The sequence below is a fragment of the Lonchura striata genome, chromosome 6 (genome assembly GCF_050655825.1).
Source record: "Lonchura striata isolate lonStrDom1 chromosome 6, ASM5065582v1, whole genome shotgun sequence".
Lineage (NCBI taxonomy): Eukaryota > Metazoa > Chordata > Aves > Passeriformes > Estrildidae > Lonchura > Lonchura striata.
The window spans coordinates 28,346,775-28,367,744 of NC_140708.1; the positions used below are offsets into that span (position 1 = coordinate 28,346,775).

A 20,970-nucleotide genomic window follows, 5' to 3' on the forward strand; every position below is an offset into this window, starting at 1 on the left:
GAGAACACAAGTTACCGCCTTAAAATTGCAAATGTGGGCAGAGGAGGCCAGGAAGCTTGAGTGTTGTATATGAATTACTTTATTTAAAGTATGCTGGGCACCACCAGGCAACATGGTTTGGACAGTGTGCGAGGGAACAGTCAGGCAGACCAAACGAACGCTAGGTTGGAGACAAGACCATCCTGCCCGGTCATTGCAGGTTACAAAATGGAGCACTGCTGCTGCAAGGCCAGCAGAGGCACTGAGGGGATGGGAGAGCACTGCCTGGGGCGCAGTAATAGAACCAAGAGGAATGTGCTAGAATTCCCCTCTGTGCTGCAGCAAACCAGCAAGAACAGAACCAGGTTCCCAGCAGAAGGCTGCGTGTTGATGGCTCTTTTCTGACAGGTTCTTGCTTAAAAAACAGTCTGCTCCAATGGGGTGAGGGGAACAAGCAGCCTGGCTTCAGCTGGGAGAGACCACCCTACCCCTCTGCCTACAGCCTCTCCAAACCCAGGGGTGAGCCCCAAGAAAGTGGTTCCTGCAGTGGCAACCGGCTGCTGCTTACATTCATCTCAGCTGGGGCAGTGCACTGGCCTTTCCCTCACCTCTGTGGCAATCCTCCAGCTCTTACCCATCTCTGCACCTGAGAGTGACCCCAAGGTGATGTGTGGCAATTAACAGAAAGGAGAGAAACCGGGAGGAACTGCCACCAAGCAACTCCAGCTCCATTGCTACTGCCATGTTCTGCAGAAAACTAATAGGAAAAAAAGAGCACCAAATAATGCACAAGTAAAACAGGAACAGTGGCATGCCCAACACAAGCAGGTCTGCAGGCCGCCCAGGGCTGTTAGAGCAGTACAAGCAAAGCAGTCACCAGGTGAGCAGAAAGGCACTGCAGTGCAGCGGAACACAGCCAGCAGGACAGCCTCCTGCTCACGCACATGCCACTCACACCGGCCTCCTGGCGCGCTTTGCTGTCCTCTCCCCCGGTGCATTCCCAGCGCGTCCCTGCGGAGCAGGGGCAGGGGGGTGGTGCAGGGCTGGCCTTTCCTCTAAGCATGGGTGCTGTGTGCAGTGCGAACATTGAGCAGCGGGCAGCTGGGCAACAGATGTTCAAAGAAGACCCAAAGCATAATTCCCAGGTGCTGTGGTCAGTATTTGAGAGATCCTCAGACATTTCAATAAATAAAACAATTCTTACATAACAATGCACCTTCCCAATTATTATTTTGCCCCAGAATGGATAAAATACACGAGTTATGCCTGACTGTGAATACATGCTCCCTTTGCCCTGGCATGGCGGGAAGGAGGGAAACAGCCTCGACTCTTACAAAGAACACGAGAAGTCAGCGCTGTAAATCTTGGCAGGTTGAGGGGGAACACACAAGTGCCTTCACGCCCATTTCGGGGTACTTGCTTCCAGAGGAGAAAAGGTATTTAAAACAAAGTACGAGAGAATAACCGTCTAGTACAATGATAGCTGATTAGATTTGCTTTGTTCTACTCCATGCAATACAAACTAAGTCCTATCGCCAACTTCTCCAGCTGTGGTGCAGACCCCACATCAGGCTAAGAAGTTACACACTCATACACACAGTCACACACCAAAACAGTGGGGGAAAATGGACTTAACTGTTGAGAATGTGCTTTCTCTTAATAAAAAATATATTAAAAACAACTTCAAAAACCTACTGATGGTGAAGACACCACTGAAGAAGGAAGTAGCTATGGGGCCTCAGCTATGTGTTTCCAGACAATCCAGGCATTGCAGTCAGGCTGACTAAAGCCTGTATGAGCAGTCTGCAGTGGTCGGCTCCCTTCTGGCTTGCCAGGCAGTTTCTATAAGCTGTTCCCTTTGTTTTTGCTTATTTGTTTTACAATGACAGATGTGACTGTGATACAGGAAATAAGGGACTGACTGAAATGAAAAAGGAATGGGCTATTCTGGAGAAATTTAAATCGGTATTTTCTCCATTCCATTAAAAAAAAAACAAAATAAAAAAGAAGTTAGTAGTACTAGTACAACCCTCCTGCTGCTGTCGTCTTTGCTCAGTGACATCGGGGCATGCTGGCGCACACACACACACACAGGCAGCTCTCAGACACTCGGACTCAGAAAAGCGAGTTTAAGTGAATCTTCAGAGGAGACTGAGGACAGGTCCCAGGGCTAGAAGGTTTTTCGGTGGATGGCACGAGCTCCATCTTCTTCATATTCCTTTTTCGAAACCCACATTTTCTTAAAGGTGTCCAGAGAGGCCAGGATAGAGCCACTACGGAGAGACAGGCATGTTACAGGTTAAAGCAAAATGCTGGGGGCACTCTCGTAATATCTCTGCAGAGATGGGCTGTTTCTATCGTGACACTTCCCTATGACAGAAGGGTGCCTAGGCTCAGTTACCCACGACAGACACGCTCTCTGGACAGTCACTCCCTCTCCCACTATCCTCAAATGTGCCAGTGCTACAGAGCCTGGCACCACCTGCCCCCTCCCTCACAACCTGCTGACTGCTGCTTCAAGAACACACCAAGCACTGCCCAGCTCAGCAACACAACCTCCTTGACACACAGCACCAGTTGGGATAACAACATGAGAGCTACTGGGCTGTGCCTCCCCAGCCCAATCCCACAGCAAAATGTGTTGCTGTGCAGCACATACATACCCAATCCATGTGGAATACAATCTCTCCTGAGGAGCCGATATCTGGAAGAAAGAGAATCAGCTTGTACCTTCCCAAGCTCCAGTCTGCTCCTCCTAGCACCCTGCCTACACTTCATTCCAGCTAACACCTGACAAACACAGATGTGGTCGCTCCCAACAGAAAGACACCTGTCAGTGCCCCCAAAACAGCCACTCTGGTCCAGAATCCTGGACAGGGGTCATGTCAGAGGAGCCACCTTCTCAGTGATGAAACCAAACAGATTTTCATCACAACAGCAAAAGCTGTTGGGCATGTGAGTGTCTCAGGAAAGGCATGTCTGATTTGAAGTAAATGGCAGCTGCAGTCTGAGCAAGGTTCTTTCAACGCCACAGAACAACACACTTGGTAAATGACAAACACAATAGAGATGGCTCTTACCCTTATTTTGACATCCTTCGGAGCTAGTTTCTTCACTTCACTCAACAGCCTGTCACCAAAACCTACACAAGACAGAAAATAGGTACTGTGAACACCTCAGCAAAATCTTAAGTTCCATCCATTAACAATGTGGACATGGCCTGCGCAGTCCTTCAAATAGCCCATTCCACATCTTACTCCAGTCTGGGGAGGCACAGAACAGAGACAATGACATAACAGAATTTTGTCTCACTAAGAGCTCAAACACTGGCACAATGGACTCTACTCCTCAGCAGCAACCTGAGTCAAGCAAACGAGGTTTTTAGCTAGGACCTCCTTCTTCCCTAGGCATTCCTCCTGTGTCCAGTCCATTTGTACAGGGGGTTGAATGGGAAGACCAGGATCTATTTGGGGCTGTCAACCAGTGGATTACAGACTGATGGGTTCTGGCAGAGGGTATCTTTAGGTCAATGAGTACCAACTGAGGGGATTGGTTGAAACCTTTCTGCACACACATAGCTGACACTCATGCAGGACTAGGGCCATTGAACTCTCAGCTATCAGAGACCTAAAGAAACCTTAGAAGATGGAAGAGTCCTTTTTGGTATCTAGTCTCAGATACTGTGAGCTACAGCAGCAGAAATGAACACAGCTATTCAGTCCTTCCCTAGGTATTGATTGGAGGAAAACAGTAAAAGCCCTCCAAGCCCAGAAAGTGATGTACAAAGGCAGGTGTCCTGCATACCCAGCAAGATATGACGAAAACTCAGAACATTAGGAAGTAAATGCCCTCATAGAGCAGAATTTACACAGCCCTCACCCCAAAGGATGAACTGGGTGATCTGGGTTATCTTCCCAGTTTCACATGAGAAAGAAGCAAGAGATCAGATACGTCACAGTACACTGAAAGAGAAGAGGCAGGAACCTTTGAAAAGCGTGGAGCCTCCAGACAGCACAATGTTGGAGAACAGCGTTCGCCTCAGATCCATGTCTGACTTTTGAATGGCAAAAACGAGCACTTCATGAAGTCCTTCACATTCCTCCCCTATCAGGTCCGGCCGGAACAGGAGCTCTGGGGCTCGGAAACGGGCAGGGCCAATCTGCAAGAGCAGAAGTTAGGACAGAGAGAAGAGGCTTTGTTCACTACTACAGATGGGGCTGCCTTTCTTAGGTGAAGCTTCAGAGTAAGGACACTTACTGGACATTCATGCTGCATCACTAGACCCCAAGTGAATGCCACTTTGGATCACAACTCCTACAAAGGGCAACATTTCCAATTTGCAGATGAAAGAGATGAAGAAACTTGCTCGGCCCCATACAGCAGGTCTGGCATAAAGGGAGCAAATCCAGTCCTGGTACTGGAGGTAAAACCTGTATTTCCCCTCTTTCTACCATTTTATAGTGAGTGGGCTCAGCCTTCTAAACAGTATTCCTAACTCTTCAAATCAACTGTTAATGCACAGGAGACAACTCTAGGCAGGACAAAAGGCACATATAAAATCACTGATGAATCACATATAAAATCACTGTGAGCTGACACATACCCACACTCAATACCTGATCTTCATAAAGTTTGTTAGATCAGAGCCTGCTCTCAAACAGCTCTGAGTACCCATTGTCATGCTGCATCCTTATTCAGGATTTCTAGCAGTTGTGAGGTTTCTAGCAAAGTTTACTTTCCTTAAAAAATTCTAGTGCCCACTCAACAGACTAGGATGAGTTATGGTCTTTTAAAATTATCCCCTCCCACCTAACACTGCATGTAATTTCTCATCACTGGGGAGCTTTTTGGGAAACCCTGTACCTCACATGAGGGATTCTCCAAGAATGGTCCTTACAAACCTCAATAGTGCTTCCATCTGGCAGGTAGTACTGAGCCTTCTCAGTCTCCAGAGTCTCATCCTTCTGGGGGTTTATTGACAGGTAGCAGGCACGCTGGAGAGGAAACAGAGTCAGAGACACGTAAACCCAAATGCCTCTGATAAAATGTTTTTCTCACTAACAATCAAAATCCATGTATCCCTTTGGAGACACTGATTTCAACAGTATTATGTGCTGGAGAAAACACCTTTAAGGCTCACAGCATGTAAACTTACCTTGCAATATCCCACTTGTGATCCCTAGCTGCCATGGATTTTACTCCATGAAGGGAAACAAACACTACTGAAAACTATCATCAGACCCTGAAAAAATGCAGCACAGGTAAAGGCAAAACTGACTCTGAACCACCAGCCCATCTTTACCTCCATGTTAACAGCCTCTTAACAGGGATTAATTTGATTTTAACTATAACTCTCTCAGAATATGGGACAGCTAAGGTTGCAAATAACCTCTGGAGGTCATCTTGTCCACACAGGATCCCCTAAAGCAGGCTGTCTAGGACCACATCTAGATGATATTACCAAGGATGGAGAGTCCACAACAAGTTTGTGCATCTTGTCCTGTCACTGGACAACACTGAAATGAGTCTGGCTCTGTTTTATCTGCACCATCACTTTAGGCATTTATATGCATCAAAAAGACTCTCCCCAAACCTATTTTGTGGCTCAACAGTCCAAGCTCTCCCTGCCTTTCCACATATAAGAGTCCTTTAATCATCTTAGTGGCCCTGGACTCCCTCACATAAATAATGGATTTAGGTTCAGAACTAGGCAGCCTGGAACTTCCCACCAGATTTCACAAGCCACAACTTCCCTTGAGAAGAAATCCCTTCTTGGACAAACACAGAAAAAAGGCAGGGAATCACCTCCTTGATGGTCTTGACAATCTCAAACTCAGAGGTTGTGTGGAAGTCATAGCCTTCCTTCCGGAGATAGAGACGCAGGAAGCGGGAGACATCCCGGCCAGCGATGTCAATCCGCATGATGGAGTGAGGCATGGCAAAGCCTTCATAGATGGGAACCGCGTGGGTGACGCCATCCCCAGAGTCCAGCACCACTCCCGTGGTCCTGCCAGTCGCGTAGCTACCAAAGGAACAAATGCTCAAGTCAGAACAAGCAACTCAAAGTGAGCCCAGGCAAACAGCACGTTCACGCTCAACTCAGGAAGCAAAGATTTCACATAAACCATGCCTAAAAAAACTATCAAAATGCAAGCTCTGTTTGCAGTTGAGCAAATTTCCTGTAAACTCTTTATTACAGAAATTGAGTTTCAGTTCTTGCATGAAAAGTGGGGGAAGACATCAGTGAGGTTTCCCACAGGTTTTGTTGTGGAATGGATTTCATGGCAACATTCCACAAACACAAATCAAAGACGAAAGACACTTACAGGCTAAGCACAGCTTGCATGGAGATGAATAGTGCTGGCACATTGAAGGTCTCAAAGAACACCTCAGCAGCACGCTCTCTGTTCTTGCGCGGGTTTAGGGGTGCTTCTGTCAGCAGCACAGGATGCTGGGAAAGAGAAGAAGGAGCTGTGCTGCAGTAACCAGGAGGCAGTATGGATGTGTTCCTAAGTATTTCTGCTTATTTATTCACTTTAGGAACCACTGGTGCAAGAGGGCAGGTACAAAGGACTAATTTCAGCTCAGCTGTATTAGACTGAATAATCTCAATTAGATTGGAAGACCAGCAGGATTCTGATATAGTTATGAAGAAGTGTTAGGAAATGTACTCTGTTAGTAACTCTGACCCATGAAGAACAAGTAGGATGACTTGCAGTGACAAAAAAATCAGCCAGATTAGCCAAAATACACACCCTAAGAAAGGGTGAAGGCATATGGTCTTTTAGCACAGGCAGATAGAAATATTCCTACTCCACAATTTAGACTGCTCTCAGACATTTAATAATATTTTGGTCCAATCCTTCCAGACCACAGGACTGTGGTTTTCTCCTTCCTCAATTCAAATAATGTCACTGCTGAGTGGATATGCCTGATGTGCCAGCAGAACAGGAAAAGTCAGAAACACTTGGCCTAGAGTAGAATCATTAGAGAGAGTGTGAATAGCAAATGTGAAAGGCAGATTTTCAGTTAGGCCAGACCATCAGATCTGGAGAATTCTCCTTGGACACTTCTTGTGCAGTATCTCCTGAGAGGTGAAAGAACCCAATTTAGCAACTAACACACATTCAGAAAGAAGGCCAAAGGAAAAGTCCCAAATCTTTCCAAGTTCCAAGGCTCCTGGTGTTACACATGCACTGAATGACACTTGTGCCTTTACACAACATGGTCTCTCACCTCTTCTGAGAAAGTCTGGAGCTGGTCTTTAGAATAAACATACTGCCAGATGCGCTCCATGTCATTCCAGTCCTTCACTATGCCATGCTCCATCGGGTATCGGATCGCAAGAAGACCTCTGTGCTCCTGAGCAAACAGGAAGAACAAGAGCATTCCAACAATCACACTTCTGAGCACTATGACTGTGACTTACTGTCAGACTCACCTTCAGTTTTGATTCCACTAAAAGATAACTTATCTATAGCATACAGGGCAAAACCTGAACATTCATCACAAACATCTCTCCCAGAGAAACCAATATTAAACAAGGCCTTTTTGTACAAAGTAGGAATGTCTACCTACGTCTGACATTTGCAGAGCATATTCCATCATAACACTTTTAAAGTCAACACACAAGAGACCCATCATATGGTAACTTTATACTACCAGATCAGCCATGATATAAAACCTAACAGGATGTTACTGGAGAATGCAGTTTGAAGGGCTCATAAGAAATGTGACCACACAACTGACTACATGTTGACAGAAGCAGGACTGTGGAGAGAAGCTTCTTGCCCATGGCAGGGAGATATACAGCAATCGAGTAGGGTCCATTTCTAAAGTTCCCAGTCAAAAGTATGTAACCATATAGAGCTAGAAGTAGCCTAAAAAGAAAAGAGAGATATCGAAGGCCTTGGGAACTAGGTATGTGGTCAGCAGATTGGCACAAGAATTTCATTAAGCTTCACACTCCAACTTGGACACACATGCAAGAGACAATCTGTTCTACTCTTCAGATTTACACAATACCAAAGAACCACAGCCCAGCTGCCACATCCCTCCCTTACAGCAGCACAGTGAGATATCTGGACAAGTGCAGTGTACAGGTGTTCTTACCTCTGCCTTTGGACCAATGAAAATGTCCCCTTCTAAAGCACCAGCCATAACGCGAACGTGCTTTGGTCTGCCCACACTGGAATAGAGACAACAGAGTAAATGCTTCTACAAAGAGCTCAGATGCACCCAACAATTGCATACTTTGTGTTTCTCTCTGTCCTAACCAGAATTTTCTCAGTGGGTGAGTCTGGGGGCACTACTAGGTACAGACAGACCCAGATTTGCTCTGAGCTAATCTCAGAAATCAGATATGAAGGAGACAGATTGTAGATAGTTCTGAACTGGCTGGATATAAAACAGCTGAGTCATATTTTCACTGATTATTCAGGACTCACCTGTTTCAACAGTGCCTGGGATGAACGTGGCTAGACTGAGCAATTGTCTGAGGTGTTGGATCCACATGTGCTGCCTGACCTCAGGCAGACTTCTCAGACTGGACATTTGTGTCCCATACCCCACCATCCTATACAGAACATATTGCTCAGAACACAAAACTACTCACTAAAAACCCACCACACTGAAAATAAAAGCCAGTGACTATTCAGAGTTCCTGTTCCAGCAGTCTTCATCCTGGCAAAGCTCTTATAAAACTTACAAAAAAGTCTGGCAGGAATCAAGACATCATACCACACACCAAAAAAATACAGAGGTCTTCACACTTCTTATCCCAAATTTTACTTTTTCCAGGTCCTTTTCCTCATGTGTGCAAATTAAAGGATCCTACAGCTTTGGTTGTGTGTTGAGCCTGACAAAGTGATGTCATCTTTTACAATGTGTATGTGTCCCCAAAAATCTCAAAATATTTAACAGCGGAGCTCTCATCTCCCTGATGCTTCTTTGCAGCAGGCAAAAAAGAGTAACTCGTTATTCCATTCATAAAACTGGGCAATTCTTCCCTCTACATATCAAAGAATTGGTACACAGTATTAAGAAATTACCAACACCAGCAGAATACTTACTAGTTAGGAAAGCAGTATTTTGGTATTTGATCGCCCGCAAAACCTGCTTTAATCACACCCGAGCCCTGTGGAAACAACAGACAAATACATGAGTTTATCACTCATTCCATAATCTTCACAAGTTTTAGAGGAGTAGCAAAGTACATCAGGACTGCCAGATCCTCTCCTCTTTAGTAGGAATAAAGCTCCCCAGGGACTGACTCTCCAGGCTGCTTGGGGATGGGAAGTGCCAGCTTGGCTGCTGGAGGGAGTGACTGGCACCCTCTGGCAGTGACACATCTCACAGGGCACAACCATCCCATGCACCCTGGTACTGCTCTGCACACATCCAAACAAACACTGCCCTGTATGGACAAGTATTTTTCTAGCCAGGGTGACTGTGAGGGGTACAGGAGGTTAAAGCCACATTCCACAGGTGTCTATCAATATTAGATAACCTTTGAGGGGAAGAGACCACTCCAGAAAGCCCAGCAAGAGCAACTAAACTCTGCCAGCTCCAGGAGACACTGGAAGCATGAAGGCTACAGGCCTCTCAGAAGGAGATTTGGAACGGATGAAGGAAGGACAGATAAAAGCCAGAGAAGAAAGTAGCAAAGAATTGTGAAAAACAGACTGGAGAAAAAACTGGGGAAGAATTGTCAGAAACAAACTGGAGAAGAAACTGGGGAAAAGATGATCAGATGGAGGATGAACTAGCTAACGCTAAGAGGCAGAAGTGTGGTCAGAAAAGACACTGGAAACCAACCCAGACTGTTGGGAAGGCTGGGAAAGGACAAAGGTGCAAGGGGAAAGGCTGGGGCCAGGAAGCACAGCTGACGAGATAGAAGGGCCACAGAAGAGATGAGAGATTGCAGTCAGGAAGGCACAGGTCCAAAGAGCCTTCTGCAACATTCAAAGCATCAAACACAGAGTGGGTAAAACCAGCCACAGCAAGGCCCTGGCAGGGAGTCAGTGCCGGGCATCTGGCCCCACAGCTTTCATTCCCTGTCCGGAAGCATCTTGGGAACACCATCATCAACTTGGATTTGTGCTGACTCCTTCCCCTCCTCCATTTCCTCTCCCTGCACAAGGGAATGACATCTTGAAACAATGAGCAGCTTACAGGAACACCAAAGTTTTGCTAAGGAGTGGATTTTCACAGGATCTCCTCAGATAAGCCGTTTCAGTGGTAATCCCAGACTACCATGGGTGCAAGCTCTTCTGCAGAAAGAGGAGCAGTTCTGCTTAGCCCCATGGTGAGAGCAAAGTGTGTGCGAGCTTGCACTGAAAGCTGTGACCTGTGAAGCGTCTGTTCACTCTCAAGGGCTCTGCAGTACAAATGCTCTGGTTTGGTGGCCAAAAATATCTTTTGACTACCCCATTGCATTTAAAATGAGTAGCAGCACAACTCCTCCATAGCTTTCCACTTCTCACCACCTCTGCATGGGTCAGCATCACCACTTTTGCTTTGAGGCTGGGGCCAGATGAGTTGCTCAGGGCTCTGACAGGCAAGCCCTGGCTACAGTGGTTTCCAATGCTGCCTTCCCAGTGCCAGAGGTTACCAGCCAGAGCAGGCTCAGCAGAAAGGAATGTGGGGTGGCCCCAGCCTCTCCCATTCACAGTCCAGTGCTTTACTGCCAAGCTTCTTCCATCAGCAGTTTCAGCAGGGATGTCAGGTTCTGCACAGGGTATGTGCACTCTGCCACCAGAGCCAGGATACTCCTGCCTCTAAACCACCAGAGTCAGATTTGCCAGGACACATCTGTAGGAGAGAAGTGTCAGGAATACTCTGCAAACCAGACATAGCTATTTATAAAGCATATGAAAGGCAGATTGCTTGAACCCTTGTCTCCTGATAAACACCTGCAGCCAGGCTGGCTCCAGGAGCACACCCAAGCTGCCAACTGGGCAGGACTAACTACTTCCTTTCCACACGAGGGACTCTGCTCCAGCTGCATCCCAAGATCTGCACTAACTGATATCAGTGTGACAAAGTGGCAGGTGAAGTGTTAAAAAGACTTCTCTTGAGACAGACTCTCATTTGGCTATTCCCTTCAAAGTGAAACAAGGAACAAACCAAAACCACTATTCTTATTTTTCTTATCATAGTTTATAAACAACTCGCTATAACATCCTGTGGCAAGTCTTGCAGAAAAATAACTGAATTAAATACAGTAACATAATGTAACCACATTACAACATTGCACTTACTGAATATTTGGTTCAGGATAATGAGTGATCTTGTTGCTAGCACATTCTGCTGTGGGGAACTGGTTTCAGGGGAACAGTGATGCTCCTATTTTAACTTAAGAGATTAAAATTTCCTTATGTCAGGCCAAAAATTGCCCAGTGTGTCCTGGTGAGATTCATAGCAAGTTTTGTATTTTAAGATTTACATACTGAAGTTCAAAGTTAACCAAATGTGTTGGGAGTTCAGAACTCCAAGTTGGAGTCAAAGACAAATGACTGCTTTGAATGTGGCAGTGGGATGGGGCTTTAATAAAGTTGTGCTTCCAAGTGCCTGGGAATAAACCAAGAACAGCTGTTTGATATCACTGCACTACAAAGACCTGACTGCACCTTCTGACCTATTCAATTTTTCTTGAAAACATTTTACTTCTTTGAAAATATGTGCACACTGAGTAAATCTGTTTATTATAGACCAGTTTAAGATTCCTATGCAATGAGAGGAAAATGTTTACATTTTGAAATAACTCTGATTCAGAAGGTTTAAAGACCTGTTTTTTCATCTTTGTTTCAAATAAGCAAAAACACATGCATCTTCTCTTCTGTTAAAAACTGATTAAAACTTTTTAAAAATTGAAAAATTTATATACTTCCACCAGTGGATGGGTTTTCCTTCCATTTTATCTGGCAGCAGTTTATTTTATTTTTTTAAATTTTAATCTGAGCAAAAGAATAAAAGAAGAAAAACTACATGAGTAAAATGTAACGGTCAATGAAGATAAATTAATGAAAAATTCTTCTGAGTGTCTTGAAGGAACCGAACATACCCATCTACTGAAGATACTGAAAAATCCCTGAACATGCTCATCTACTAGCTCTGTGGCCAGTTGTTAATGGATTCATTCATCTTGATGCATTTTAGGACTCAAATTTAAATGGAAATCACCAGTCAATCTTTCATGTAGCACTTTCTATGGAGAGCGCACATTTCATATTGTTGTAACAGTTTTATTAGATACAGAATTTTTAAGATCAAGAACAAACCAAAGACAAGGGCCCTTGATGACAGCTCAGCTGCATAAAATGCCACCACTAAAGACTACAAGGCAAACCAGAGATAATTCCAAGTTCTATGGAGGTCAAGGAATTTGCACTGACTTAGGCCACAGCTGGACTACTGACATGTGCATTATGTTCAGCAGGGCTCCCAGACCATTCAGAGAGAGCTTGTTGGACTGCAGATGGGAATACAACTCTTAAAAATTAGACAATCAAGAGTAAAAAGTTGTGCTGAGGTACAGCTCCAGCTTCCCACTGCACATTACAAAGCTCTCCCTGCTGAAAGCATACAGCTAAGAGCAATTTGTGGTAAGAGAAATAAACCTCCCTGTTAATTTTTTAGCTACAGAACTTCATGTCCTTTTGGAACACACTTTGATTCTAGAGCAGGGCTGGGACTGGAGGGGTCTGGCTCTCACCAGCTCAGTATCTCACCTCCCTCTTTCCACACACAGGCACATGTGAGACAGGATAACATTCAGCCTTCTTCAGTTCTCTGCAGAAAAGCAGTAATGAGACAGCAGTGAGAAGTGGTGCCTGCTCTGTGCAGCTCCACTTCCCATCCTGCCTGAACTCCAAAGAGTAGCAAAAATGCAGTGTCACCACGAGTCTCCTTGGCCCAGAGCCTGCCAGTGTTACAGGCAGATGCCACAACAACTGCTCCATTCTCCTTCTTGTAAAGGGAGGGGAAGGGGGAAGCTCGTTTATTGGAGAGGCAAGAACAAGAATTAGCTTTTATAAGACCAGCTGATAAAATGAAAAAGACACAGAATCAGCTGCTGGCACATGAGGCCTTCTTCAGGTCTGAGGCAGAGGCGGCAATCATTGCACTAAATAACAAAAGGACATGCTGAAATTAAATATAGGCTGCTCCTGCACTAATAGCTCAACTAAGTGATCCTCACAGCTCCAGAATACCTAGAGATAACTTTAATGTTTAGCTAATCACTCAACAATGCAGCAGGATCAGTGCTGATACAGGCATTCCTAAAAACAATCAACTTAATGCATTTTTTAACATCTTCAGTAAAGAAGATACATGTTTTTCTCAACACAGTCAATTTCACTGCTTACTATCCTTTTCTATTAGATGCTTTCCTTCCATGTCTAACTAAAATCCTTCATCTGTAAGATTCCAGGGAAATAAAGCCAAAACTGTATCAGAGAGAGGAATTTGGGATCCACAATACAGAAAAAGTCAGAAGAATAATTGCTGTTATCTGAGAAGACCTACAATCATTCACTGCATGGAGAGTTAAAGCAATAGGCTGAGAACTGCCAGGGCAGGAAACCCAATTCATATGGAAAAAAAAAAAATCGGAAGAAATTAAGCTTGTGGAAGAAAAATGGAGCACAGCACTGACCCTTCAAAACAACAGAATATCAATCATTGGCGATAGAGGTCAGAAGGGAGGAGCACGGGTTTGTGACTCATTACACTGAAGGAGGCTCTATCCAAGACATGCCCTCCCATTCCTTCCTGGATGGTCCTTCCTCCTGGGAGGGCAGCATGGATGGGGCAAATCAGAACTGGACCCAGAAGTACCTCAAAGAGGCACAGAATCACTGTCATTCATCTCCTGCAGAGCTATTACATACACAGACTGAAGGTCTGCTTTGTGCTAATGAGCACCATCAGCAATACTGGAGCAGCCATCTGCAACACCACACTGCGCTGATGTAACCCTGGGAACAGATCCTTCAGCAGTGGCATTCCCTTGTTGTGAGGGGCACTGCCTTGTTGTGACCACTGTGCTGGATGCACTGGATGAGGGGGCACAAGAGGTCAAGGCTTCTCCCTCGTTGGGCCTGCGAGGGGTGCCTGGCTGCAGAGCATCATATCCTGCACGGGGCCAGGGAAGCGCCAGCACCCCCAGAGCTTGCTGGGGTCCAAGCACAGCCTAGCAGGAGCACACTGGAGCCCTGGCCAAGGCCTGCCCCACAGCACGCTGGCAGTGTGGCCACGGCCTGGCCCAGCACCCCCATTGTCCCCCCGGCACAAAGAGGGGTGGGCGGGGCCGGGGAAGCCCCGCCCGACTGACAGCGCCAGCTGCCAATGAGCGCGGGTGCTCTGGCGACAGTCCCGCCCCGCTCCGGCAGGCAGCAGCGGGCTGCGCCGCTGACTGACAGCTGTCTCAGCCAATGGGGGCGCGCCGCCCCTCCCAACCAGCGGCAGCTCAGCGGCGGCGGGGGCTGCGCCCCCCAGCGCGGGGCAGCGGCCTCGCCGTGGCTGACTGCCACTCGCCCCAGCCAATCGCGACTCGCCGAGGCGCAGCGGCCCCGCCCCCCGAAGACGCCGTATGGCGCCGTGCGAGGGCCGGAGGCGGCGGCCGAGCCGGCCGAGGTGGGGGGGGGCGGCGGGCGGGGCGCGGCCGCCCCGATGACAAAGGGATTGCGGGCCCTCCCCGCTCCCGGGACGCGCGGCCGCCCGCACTCACGTTGTCTATCACGACGGGCTGGTTCGCTATCACATCGTAGGATTCCATGGCGAGAACCCGCCGCAGCCGCCCGTGAGGGAGCAACAGCCCAACCCTCGGCGGCGCATGCGCGGAGCGGCGACGCGGCGCCGCCTGGGTGATGTATTCCTGCCGCCGCGGCGCCTGCCGGGAGCTATAGTCCGACGCTGCGCAGAGTCAAGCGGGGAGGCGCGCCGGGAGCGGAGCACGCCGGGAGCTGTAGGCCGGCACCGGGAGCGAGCCATGCCGGGAACTGTAGGCCGGCGCTGGGAGCGGGGCATGCCGGGAGCTGTAGGCCGGCATCGGGAGCGGGGCGTGCCGGGAGGCGGAGTGCGGAAAAAGGGAATCCTGCGGACACATCCACGGCCGAGACACCGGAGAATGTTGCGGTCCAGGAGATAGCTGGGTGCTTCCACCGGAAACGCTGCACCGCAACTGGCTGGCTTCCGCTTAATAGATTCTCCCCTCTTAATTTTTTCTAATAGGAAAGGAGAAAAAGGTGATTATATCAACTTCTGTAGAGGGTATCTATGACTACGGAAAGTGTTTTATTGTCCCATAATTTCATGTGATCATCTTTATGAACTACTGGTCATAACTCATCTGTTCCCTCCACGAAACACCAGTTTCTCTCCATTTTTGAGGTACAAGAACCACAAAAGAGGTGTCAGTATAAAGAATACATATCATGATCATTTCAGTATTGAACAATGAACACACTGTCATTTTCCATTGACTAAGTATTCTAAAAGCACTTGGAATAATCGATCACTGAAACTCTGGATCTTGAAACTAATTTAAATGGATTTTCATGCCAGTGAGCAAACCTGAAGGCTTGACTCACCTGTCTTGTCCCACATCTCTCCTGCAGACATGGACTTTTCTCCTGTAGTTCCTGCCTTTAGCTCCAGTAGATAAGTTTCATCCCAGATGTTTACATTTAGCGACCTTCCCCATTCACCTAGTCTAAAAGAGGGAGTTTTTATACAACAGGATTGAGTGGTTTAGATTAAAGACAGTGTTGTATCACTTCAGTGAATGGCAGGAGACACTCACTATGGGTGTATCCAACGCAGCCTTTCTACATACTCAGTTACATTCACCTTCTCAGCTGACTGCAGCTGACTACTCAGGCAAGTGTCACAAAAAGTAGTATCATGGTAACAGGACAAGTGAAATATTTTTCACTGTGGAAAGTGAGGACACCAACTGCTCACCTCCTTTATCAGAGGATTGTCATTTGGCTGTCAGCTTCTTCACCATGTGTGTTCCCCCAAATGGTGTTGTGAAAGTTTTTAGAATAAACTCTCACCTATTTAAGTGAGAAATGCGAGCAGGGCGCCCACCATCTCTGCTGAGCACTCTATAGCTCTTTTTTTTTCTATTTCCTGATTAACAAGCAGGACCCTGCTCTAGCAAAGGTGTGTAAACTACTGCGCACACACCATCCACATGTACATACCCGGCTTTGCACCTCCACAGCTGTAGCTGCAGCTCGGGAATGAGCCAGACCGTCAGTGCGCTTGTGCACAAGCCAGAATCCGCGATCGCAGAGCCCCAGACTTCACGCACTGGCAGCTTCCAGCTGCCTCCGAGGGCCCTGCATTGGCGGGGGTGTGAAGGCAGCAGTCAGAGCCCCGCTGTGCTCCCGGGCCCGCCGGGCGCGGAGCTCCCGCTCCCCCGGACCCGCTCCGCGTTCCCGCCACCGCCGCGCGCGGCCGCCGCCCCGCCCACCGCCGCCGCCGCTAGGGGGCGCGCCCGACCCGCAGCGAGGGGCGGGGCAGAGACGCGGCCGCCCTCCGGGCGGCGAGCTCCCATTGGTCAGTCTGTCCTGTCACTCAACGCCGCCCTTGCAGCGGGGCCCCACCTCCTTCGCGCGAAGCCCCGCGCAGCGCCGCCATTGGCGGAGGCGGTCTGTCACTCACGCGGCCCGGCAGTAGGCCCCGCCCCTCCTCCCGCGGCCCCACGCAGCCGCTTGGGCCGGGCCGGGCCGGGCCGGGAGCGCCTGGCGGGAGCGGAGCGGGTTCGGCACCAACCGGGACGGGCCGGGACCAGCCGCCTCCGGGACATGGAGGGCGTGCGGCCGGGCGGGGGGCCCCCCGCGGGCGGGCCGGGGTCCGGCTCGGGGTCCGGGTCCTTCCCGTCGCTGTTCCCGCCGGGGTTGCACGGTATCTACGGCGAGTGCCGCCGCCTCTATCCCGACCAGCCCAACCCGCTCCAGGTCACCGCCATCCTCAAGTACTGGTGAGGCGGCCTGGATGGGGCCGGGGTCTTGCGTGGAGCCGGGGGGAGCCGTGGGGCCGGCGCCTTGTGTGGGATAGGAGAGGGTTTGGGAGGAGGAGTGGGAGTGGGAGAGGGTTGGGAGAAGCACTGGGGCTGGGGCCGTCGCACGGGGTAAGCTGGAGGGGCTGGGGAGGGTTGTGGCAAGGGCAGGGAGTGGGGGTTGCGTTCTGTGTCAGGGGTGATTTGCGGGAGTTTTGGGGACATGCAGCGGGTCTGCGGATGGGGGAATTGGGGGTGCAGTTGGTTGCCTAGGTGTGTGTTTGGAGGGGGCTCCTGGGGAGAATGTGCTGGTAATAGAAGGGTCTGGAGAGGTGTGCCCTGAGGACAGGAGAGTGTATTGGGGTTTCTGGGGTGATTTGGAGGGTCCACGCCTGAGGGGTTGCTGATGAAGGCCCCATCTGGGGCAGGTCTTATGAAAAGGGCGTGCGTGTTACTCAGTGGAGGTGTTCCCGCAGAAGGTGAGGAAGGGTCTGGAGTTTCCCCCCCGGTCAGGAGTGCCGGGCTCCGTCTTCTGGCCAGGGGTCTGGGGCTCGAGTGCGGCGGCACGGACCGGAGCGAACCCGCTGTTGCAGCCTGCAGGCCGGGCACATCCCTGTGTACCCATACAGCCCTGCCCATACGGGGCACTGCCAGCTTCTCTTGGCCTTACGTAGCCATGTGTTATCACAGAATGTGAATCTGCTGTTCAGTGTCTCTGCTGACACAGTGTCTGACACCAGGAACAGCAGTTGTTTATGTGGGAGAGTGGCATGAAGGAAGTTCTTGGATGTTTAGCTATCAAGATAAGTGTCTAGTGTCTAATCCCGTGTGAAGAGGAGTTCCTTTTGCTTTTTGCTTAGCTAGATCGCTTAGCTGCACAGCCCCTTCTTCTGGGGCTAAGGAACATGATCAAGTCACCCCTGAATGTTTTCTTTATGTCACATTGGCCTGTCCCTACCCTAGTACTTGAAAAAAAAACTAGTAAATGCTCAACTTCTTTAGTTACAGCTCATTTCAACCTGTATGTCTTTATCTAATTAGAGACCTGAGCAACAGCAGAATAACATCCTCCCTGTATGCTGCTCTGACAGACAAAGCTATTGCTGTTTTTGTCCACAGAAGTGTTGTTTTTCAAGTGATTCTAGCAAGAAGTTTGTTAGCCCTTATTGTCTAGGGGAGTATTGTATTAAAATGACACAGTGGGCTAAGATATTGCAAATCTGAGACTTCAAAATATAAATAATTTCTTAGTCATCTGTGCACATCAGTACTTTGGTGGTGGTCTGATCAGTCTGTTTTTACACCTATGTCTAATCTTAGATACTCATGAAGTTTCCAGTCACGTTAGCACTTCTTTTCTATCAACAGCTTAAAACATACTGACTGTATTGACATAAGATTTTTGGAGGCTGAGGGAAATTTAGGTCTGTAGTGAAGAATGGCAAAGGCCCTTGTTTGGGAAGAAACCTTGTTGCTTAAGGGATTGATTAGGGTTTTGCTGCAGTTGGAGCTCAAACGCTAAAAGAATTGTTGCTGGCAGTGATGGCAGGTTGCAAGTAAGAAGTAATGTGAAGGCCTGTTTATCCTGGCATTTTCCACTTAGTGGTTCCTCCAGCTGTTAGCTCAGCCAGCAGTGAGAGCTGAGAGTTTCTGTTGTAGAGGTGAGCTTCCTACTGCTGTCCTGTGCAGGAAATGCTTGTGTGAGGTAAAACCTCTATGGACACCAGAAGTTCTTTCTCTCCTGTTGTTGGGTGAAAACTTGGAGCTTGATTTTGTTAAGTTCTCTTAAGTAGAACGACTCCTGCCACAACTCTCTGCTAATCTGTCCTACTCTGCCTGGGCTGCCAGCTATTAGCTGGTTTACATTAGAAGAGGAAATGGCTGAATTAAATTCTCTGCCTTAGGAGAAATATTGTATCACTAATCAGCTTTTAATTATATGTATCAGTTTCTCTACAGTTAACAGCGATTTGGTTTTTTTTGTTCAGGGAGCTGAAGTTGTAGTCTTTGGCTTGCAGATCAGAGCAGATCCTAACTGTGGAACATTGGAGAATCTGCAGAACTCCATGCCTGTTGCATAAAGGGGTTTAGCCATGTTGGGAGAAGTCTTGGGATCCAATCAGAACTTCTTGGAAGAGTTTCTGTCTATTTTTGTGAAGGCCATGCACCAAGATGGAGTTTGTCTGTTGATATCCAATATCCACTTTTATTATAAAATGTGGTAGAGTATCTCAAATTTAAATATCTTGTTGCATAGAATTGCTGGTGAAAAAAATAAAATTTATTCTTTTTTTGTGATGGGTTTTGAAATAAGTATAATTTGGGCTTGACTACTGGGTTTTTATCACCTGTCTTAAATTTAGGCCATACTCACAAAAACCTGTGCAGTGAGCTGTGGTCCGCAGCCTTTTGGGAATCACACACTATTTCTGAAAGGTTCTCAAAAGGTAGCTGTGAAGAGCAATGCTATTGTCAGCTTCTGGGAAGTGACTACAAACAATACACTAAGGATTTTCCTAGGTGGATGAATTAGGAGTGGAGTTTTCCAATGACTTTCCATTGTGGGTCTCTTTCCTCTCTGCGTTTTGTGTTTCGCCTTCCACACAAACTTCGGAGTGCTCTTAACATCAGTCAAAAGAAGATTCTTGGTGCAGATGCAAATACAGGGTTTCCCCTGAGGCGGTCCTTCCTGCTCCTGAATGAGCTCCATGAATAGAGAATGTAACAAATTTGTACTGTACCTCTGGCTTTGAAGTTGGGCTCTTCCTAATAAAATCCTCCAACGCTTCCAGCTCTTTGTGTGAGTGCATGTACTGATATGTAGATTGTGATACAAGGTCGAACCCTGCTGCGGCGGTGTGGGCGGGAGGATGTACCACAGCAGCGCCGACATAGAGTAGTGAAACCTGCCACCGAAACTGGATAAATATCTGTGCTGACTAATCTCTGGTGAGTGTTATTGCCATGGCCGCGTTACTGTGTGCTGCAGGTAGCTGGCTGAAAGCTCATGCTGGATACTTGTGTAGTTGTGGTGGTTTTGGGATAGGTGTATGGCTTGGATATGTTTTTCAAAATTTAATTAGTCACTGCTGCAGGCTTTTAGTCTACATCTCTTCCAAGCCTACTACACTTCTCAGTGAGTAAAGATGGTGTGACTGGATCGTTGAGCAACATGTGAACCAGTTGGTAGTGAACTCTGGGCAGGACTGAGCTCAGCTCCTTCAGGCCTCCTGGTGCCACATTGCTGTGGCCACCTCTTGAGTAGTGTGGTGCTGCAGGTTTCCAGAGAAGTTTGGCCTTTGGAGACAAACACAGGATTGCTGGCAGGAGTGTGGGAGAGAGGTTTCTGGCTTGCCTGGTGCTCTCCTAGGCAGGACCTGCCATCTGCATCAGACCTGACAAGTATGTTTGAGTAGCCCTAGGGAAATTCATTGAATAGTCCCTGTCCTGAAAAGGGCAGTGTAGAGGTTTCTCTTGTTGTCAGTATCAGAGTGCCTGTGTCAGCAGTGTTCCAGCATTGATTGTTTGACTTCTAAAGTGTTATTAAACCTAGTTTGGAAGCACGTTTTCTTCATGTAGGAGGTGCTGGTTGCTTAACAGTATTCTCTTCATTGCAAAGTCCACACAACTGCCCTGAGCACTGACTAACCTCTCATGCTGGTCAGTGCATGAACCTTCCTCACTATGGAGTTCTCCCAGTCCAGTAATAATTGTGTGTGGCTGCTGCTGGTCACTGCTGCTCCTCAAGAGTAAGTGACCATCCTGGCTGGAATTACTTCCCTCTGACTGCTTCCATCATGGATCACTGGAGGGCTGAGCACTGGCCAGGACATAGGTGCCAGGCTCTGAACAGAGCCACATGGATGGGTGCTTGTGGTAGAGACCTCAGCCTCCAGTGTGACCTGATGCCAGTGAAAGGGAACAAGTGAGAAAAGGGTGTCGTCAGAGGGGACTTGTTTTTTCCTGAGTGTTTCAAA

The 20,970-nt window shown here is 48.0% G+C and overlaps 2 protein-coding genes across 3 annotated transcripts in view; one reads left to right on the forward strand and one right to left on the reverse strand.

Annotated features, from left to right (window-relative positions):
• Positions 1-61: 61 nt before the first annotated feature.
• Positions 62-14,824, reverse strand: ACTR1A (actin related protein 1A). Its single transcript, XM_021536341.3, has 11 exons — positions 14,714-14,824; positions 9,051-9,115; positions 8,092-8,167; positions 7,216-7,341; positions 6,306-6,430; positions 5,785-6,001; positions 4,881-4,973; positions 3,964-4,138; positions 3,060-3,121; positions 2,643-2,683; positions 62-2,252 (listed from the first exon to the last, which is right to left on the reverse strand). Exons 1-11 carry the CDS (start codon positions 14,759-14,761, stop codon positions 2,150-2,152), a joined length of 1,131 nt encoding a protein of 376 aa, XP_021392016.1. The 5' UTR covers positions 14,762-14,824; the 3' UTR covers positions 62-2,149.
• A 1,884-nt stretch (positions 14,825-16,708) lies between these two features.
• The window catches only part of SUFU (SUFU negative regulator of hedgehog signaling), an 83,337-nt gene continuing 79,075 nt past the window's right edge, over positions 16,709-20,970 (forward strand). Inside the window, exon 1 of one of the 2 annotated variants that reach the window (XM_031505269.3) lies at positions 16,709-16,975. In XM_031505269.3, coding sequence (XP_031361129.2) covers positions 16,800-16,975 — 176 coding nt within the window. In that variant the 5' untranslated portion in view covers positions 16,709-16,799. The remainder of the gene's footprint in view (positions 16,976-20,970) is intronic. The other variant, XM_021536340.4, reaches the window with a different exon arrangement.